This window comes from Trichoplusia ni, chromosome 5 (genome assembly GCF_003590095.1).
Source record: "Trichoplusia ni isolate ovarian cell line Hi5 chromosome 5, tn1, whole genome shotgun sequence".
Lineage (NCBI taxonomy): Eukaryota > Metazoa > Arthropoda > Insecta > Lepidoptera > Noctuidae > Trichoplusia > Trichoplusia ni.
The window spans coordinates 10,469,152-10,475,234 of NC_039482.1; the positions used below are offsets into that span (position 1 = coordinate 10,469,152).

The 6,083-nt window shown below is 34.9% G+C and overlaps 2 protein-coding genes across 3 annotated transcripts; both read left to right on the forward strand.

Moving 5' to 3' along the window:
* The first annotated feature begins 437 nt into the window (after window positions 1–437).
* Window positions 438–1,392, forward strand: LOC113494461 (EKC/KEOPS complex subunit TP53RK). Its single transcript, XM_026872805.1, has one exon. It carries the CDS (start codon window positions 646–648, stop codon window positions 1,354–1,356), a length of 711 nt encoding a protein of 236 aa, XP_026728606.1. The 5' UTR covers window positions 438–645; the 3' UTR covers window positions 1,357–1,392.
* A 1,127-nt stretch (window positions 1,393–2,519) lies between these two features.
* Window positions 2,520–6,024, forward strand: LOC113494465 (39S ribosomal protein L39, mitochondrial). 2 transcript variants are annotated; one of them, XM_026872812.1, is made up of 8 exons: window positions 2,520–2,682; window positions 2,758–2,937; window positions 3,193–3,293; window positions 3,700–3,841; window positions 4,144–4,362; window positions 4,693–4,806; window positions 5,210–5,325; window positions 5,868–6,024. In XM_026872812.1, exons 1-8 carry the CDS (start codon window positions 2,610–2,612, stop codon window positions 5,937–5,939), a joined length of 1,017 nt encoding a protein of 338 aa, XP_026728613.1. In that variant the 5' UTR covers window positions 2,520–2,609; the 3' UTR covers window positions 5,940–6,024. The 2 variants fall into 2 exon arrangements, with proteins under 2 accessions (XP_026728613.1, XP_026728614.1); XM_026872813.1 differs by having other exon boundaries at window positions 2,520–2,679.
* Window positions 6,025–6,083: the final 59 nt, after the last annotated feature.

Genomic DNA, 6,083 nt, shown 5'->3' on the forward strand with positions numbered 1-6,083 from the left:
GATATAAATAATAAAATTCGTTTTGTTTTAACTGGTAAATAGAGGTAAAAGATTTAGAAAAAACAACTTTTTACTATTTACAAAAGTACCGAATTATAGAAAAATAAAAGTTTATAACAGTTTCAGGAACGATTCTTCTTCTCGTACCTCTTGCGCATTCATATCATATTATATTTTATAAGTATATGCCTATGAAATCACGAACTAACGAGTCTTAAAAAGACACCTAAAACGTTAATGTGTGTATTTTTTCATTTGACCGGTGTTTTTTACTTTCGACCACGTCGTATATTCTTTGCAGGCATTATTCAGTCGTAAGTAAGATTTTTTATTTTTGTAAGTCGTTCGTAATATATTTCGTACGAGTTAAATAAAAATCTTATACATCTGAATAAAACAAAACGTTACGAAGCGACTGTCAAAAATCAATAACATTGTTCTGTCAATGTCAGACGACAAACAAAAATTATTGTTTTTTGTAATTTGTTTTAATAAAACAAAGTCGTATATTATAACTAAGTTTAAGAATAAGAAGATATTAAACAAAACGTGTTTGTTGTTAAATTATAAGAAATACTAGTTTACAATAAGTTCATACAAGTACTCTTTAAACCGCTTGTTTACGAGGTTATATTGGTTATCAATATGGATGAAAGTGAACCGCAACTACTGAAGCAAGGTGCCGAAGCCAGGGTTTACATTTGCAAGTATCTTGGAAAACAAACTATAATAAAAGAAAGATTCCAGAAAAAATATCGGCATCCTGATTTGGATATCGAAATAGTCAAAGAGCGAATTAGAAACGAAGCACGTTCCATACTCCGCTGCAAGTATGCTAATATTAGGACACCAGCACTATACCTTGTTGATTTTGAGAGACGGAAAATATACATGGAGTATTTAGCAACCAATATCACAGTTAAAGATTTTGTAATAAAGCATGGATCAGCTAATGAACATTTTGATACAATAGCAAAAATGATTGGTCAAACATTGAGAAAGCTTCACGATTATAATATTGTTCACGGAGATTTGACGTCATCAAACATGTTGATTATTCCTAAAGTTCAAAACGACGGGGATTGGTTTGATCCTGCTTGGCTTGCAAAAGGGCAGGTTGAGTTGGTTATGATTGACTTTGGTCTGTCGTACATTGATGCTAGTGTTGAGGACAAAGGTGTCGACCTGTATGTCCTTGAAAGAGCTTTATTAAGTACACACAGTAATTATGAGAATTTGTTTGAGACTATCCTTGAAGCTTACAAGACTGCTAACCCTAAAGGTGGAGTGGAGGAAACTATCAGTAAGTTTGAAGAGGTTCGAGCCAGAGGCAGGAAGAGAACTATGATTGGTTAGGTTTTACAAATAAAATGTGTTGTGTTTCTACTTTTATCTGTTTTTTTATTTATTTGACTCCTTTAAAATAGACGACCCAATGACCCCCTGCAGATGAACTTTAATCTAAAATGTGTTTAGTCATATATTATACCACTCCTGCTTTATAGAAGAATAGACAAATAAGGCACTTAACTCTTGATAATGGAAATGTAATTAATTTGGCATTGCATTGGTCTTTGCAGTAAATTATAAAAGAAATATAAACAGTATGTGCTATGACATGTGTTAATCAAATTCATCTGATACCCTTATTGCTAGGCAAAAAAAAAAAATAATAGATAAAAAAGCACTTCCTTTTTGTATTATTTTTAAGTCTACTTAGAAATAACCCATTGATAATTTGGTAAATTCCACATTACTTACTACCTAGTAATACGTCCAAAATATAGCCTTGTGGGCTGTAGGGCGTGCGTGCAAGGAAATGGAGAGTGGACATACAGTTTTCCCGCTCCTGTAATCCGAAATGCCGAACACATTATTTATTGTCGGTAATGGATGACTAAACAGGATGAAATGTACGCGCCAACATCAGCCTCTGGACAGACGGAGCGAATTTCAGACGAAATTGAACTGCAATTTGCTTTGCGTACACTAAATACATTTGTCGGATTAGAGGGTAGGTACTTTGACTGCACGGATAACCGAGTGGTTGAGGTCACCATACCAAATCCACTGGGCGCGACGCGCGACGTTTCGCGGGTTCGAACCCCGCCAAGATTAAATTCCTTCCTACGGGAGTCGTTTTTTGAAGAAAAAAAAGAAACATGCACTTAGGGCTCAGCCCTTTTTCTTCGTCTTCGTTCGGTAACAAGCGATCGCGTTAAGCGGTTTAAGCAATTTAATAGCTTTTTGGGGAGCTCTTTCCGTTAATCTTGAGTGCAAGTCGATAAAAGTTTGGCGACAATCTGGGAGTATATCAGTATTTACTCTGCGGGAAGTGCTGATTTTTCTTCTAAGTGTTTTTTTGTAAAAGCATAGGACATATTTCCGAACCACCTGGTACTGCACCTGCACAAACGCTGGGCTAGTGCCCAAAGTGGTTGGATAAAAACTGGTTGATGCCGATAGAATGCTTAAAATCCTATCTTGTGGAAGGAAACGCCGCTCGTTCGAAGCTGTCAAATGTCAATTGTGTCAAACTCATCTGTGTCTGCTTGATAACCTCAAAAATATCTTGGAAGTAAAAGAAAATATTGCATTTATTAAACAAAATGAAGCGCCATATCTTATGTTTAACGACCAGATTGACTCAAAATTCTCTTATAAAAACACTACCATTGAGCAGTAAGTAAAATTTTCTATAACTTAACATAAACAATTGTTTTCGTAATATAAAAGTTTTATATTCTCTAATTCCAGGATTTTTAAGTTCGAAAGAAGCTATAGATCGTCGTTACCACTTGTTTATGTTGGAGAAGAAGCGTCAGTATGACAAAGTTGGAAGAATCGAGAAGATTGAAGTACAATATAAGGGATTGCCAAATGAGTGCACTCTGATCATGAATAAGGATATTTCTACACCTTACGACTGCGCTAGACGTAAGATATAGTGTTTAAATATGATATTTAAACGATGGAAGTAGGACTTTATATCAATTTTCTTGCTGCAGTAACTGGGGTCAGGGACTGGGTACTTTTGAAATTTATTTGTACTCTCAATATTTGGTTACTATCATGTTTCCTACTAGTGTTAGTTAAGAGAACCAAAGCATGATGCAAATTAAAATGATTTAATTTAATGGCATCAACATTTTTTTAGGTTGTTGATATTAATTATTGTAATATTTATTTCAGATCTAAGTCAGTTTCACATGGAGACCAGTGCACTGGCTTTGATTGACAACACAATATACTGGGACATGCACAGACCACTCACAGAAAACTGCACATTGGAAGTAAGCTGTTATTATTAATAAACATTATCTGAATGGACATGACCGATAATAACATAAATCCTTTGACTGCCAAGCAATAAAATATGTATTGTTTGTAGATCATTAGTTACCCCCATGTCAATCAAAGACTAGTCTTTTTTAAACCTAAATACAGATGTATACATGATTGAAAGCTTAAAAATTGAATTGCACTAAATAGTTTATTCTGAATGGTCTATAGATGCATGGCATGTCTTGGTCTAAATCAAAAATAATGAAAATAAACAAAAGAAAGTTTCTAAAACAATTTTCGTGAAACAATTTTTTCCGCTATAAATCAAAATATGATTCATCTGTAATAAATATACTACATACATAGCAAGTACATTAAAAAATAAGAAAACATTAATAGTATAATATTTTTCAGCTACAATCTTTCACATGCGCGGACCCTCACCAAGTGAACCGCGCATTCTGGCGGACGTGCTCGTTCATGCTCGGCGCGTGCGCAACCGTCGCCTTCAAGGACTCAGTGCCCGTCAAACTGCACAGCTTCCCCGGACCAGACAGTAAGCGTTCATATTAAAACAATTATACCACGTGTTTAAAAAGACTATAGACATAACTAAATTTATCTTCTGTGCACGAAAGAAGAACGAGAAGAATAAAAATTGAAACAGGTCAAACAGTCTTTTGAAAAATATTGATTTAACTTTTGAAATTAATTTTATCCCTATCTTAGTTTTATAGATAACATGAAATCTACAAAATACTAATATTTTCGTTCTACACATTCTTTTCTATTACTTTTTATGAAGATATATGATGCTCACAATCTCACACACAATAAACTAGCCAAATTCCCTCTTAGTTCGCAGCGGTTCCTTCATCTACGATGTGGACCTTCCCTCGCTGGGCAACTGGCAGCCGACTCATCAGGAGCTGGTGACCCTGGGCGCGGAGTACGTGAAGCTCGCGAGACTGAACGAGCCTCTGGAGCGGCTGGAGGTGGGCGAGGACCTGGCGCTGGAAATGTTTGTGGACAACGAACATAAGACCAAGCAGATACCTAGCATAGCTAAGGCTAATGGTGAGTGGTTTTCTTTAATTTAAAGTTGTATTTCGTACAAAGATTTGTTCTCGTGAAGCTAAGCAAAATGTCTTTATTTCTCTATACCCGAGGGACAGGCTGGCTGACCTCTACAACCTATTTAACTAAGTAGTTCATTATCTTGTTTTACAAAAATTTTCGTAAAATGTCTCACGATTTCCGTTGATATCCTGTCGTGTCGAAATCAACACAATCAGATTGAAAACCTCCTTCTCCTTGGCTAAGTAGTGTCGAAAAACAATAATAGATTACTAAATCTATTTACACTGTAGTAAAATATGTTTTATAATACATAATGTTTGTTTGCAGGCAAAGTGACTCTATACAAAGTGGGTAAACATGTGGACATCTCCAAGGGCCCCATGATCAGTACTACTGGACAGATCGGCAGGGTCGCCGTCACAGCTGTACATAAATTAAATGGTATGTATCAGTACAAAAATACACTATACATAGTGTAATAAGGTCTAAAATCTCTTGACATTCAGACAGAAAGAAATCACGATGAAATTACTTAAAATGAAATCTATACTTCATTTTTATATCATCTTATAGAATTTAATTATTTTAGCATTCTCTTTTTGTTTAAAAGCTTACTCTTTTCTTGGCAATTGAATTCACAAATCTAAAATCGATAAATCCAATTTCATTCCCTTTACGAACTTATTCGATATTTTTAAAGAATCGATTAATTTTTGTTAGGCAACTTCACTACGATTGTCAACTATTACCTGTCACCCACATCATCTTAGAACGCACGAACTATAATATTTTACATATTTATGTTAAAATTTAATTCACTCAATTTTGAACCTTATTGCCACAGGATCAGAAGACAACGACGCCAATCAGCTGTACAGGTTCCAGGGAGTTGCCTTACCGACTGGCGTAACCATCAACCACTTTGCTTTCTCCATACTTACTGACAGAGCCAGAAAATTGGTAAGTTACTTAAAGGACTATTTATTAATTACCTTTATACCGCCACAGCTTGTATAAATATTTATCAATTCTGTCATACATAACCCCCCGCGACACAAGGATTAAATTCCTTACTGCGAGGGGCGTTTAAAAAAAAAGTTCTGTTTCTGTTGAATTAAAATTGTTTTTGTGTTCTGAAACCTGATGCTAGCGCCAAATTTTGCAGTGGTATGAGTTGAAACTAGTTTTATTTTAATATATAATTATTTATGTATGTAAAATATAAGTATACTAGCTGTTGCCCGCGACTTCGTTCGCGTGGTTAAAAGAAATTGCGACTATAACTTGAGATTTAAACTATCCTATCTCTCATGTTGGATGGAACTGCACATGGTGTGCGAATTTTGTTATAATCGGTTAAGTGGTTTACGAGTCCATTGAGGACAAACATTGTGACACGAGATTTATATATATTAAGATTACTAGTTATCTAGTAATATTGTTTCTTACTCTACTTACGACAAACCATTGTACCGATTGATGTATAAATAATATGTTTTCAGAACACAGCTAGATCACCAGTCCAGAGAGCAGCTGACTGCGAGGAGTCAGAGAGTATAGCCATGAAGGCATAGACTTCACAACCTTCTTTAGATTAGAACGTACTTATAATACAAAATAGTATAGTTATTTGTAAGCCAATAAAATGTTTTAAGGTGATATCACTGTTTTAATTAACCTTATTTATTTTTAACCTCTTTTAGAGTTTGCAAGCTAAG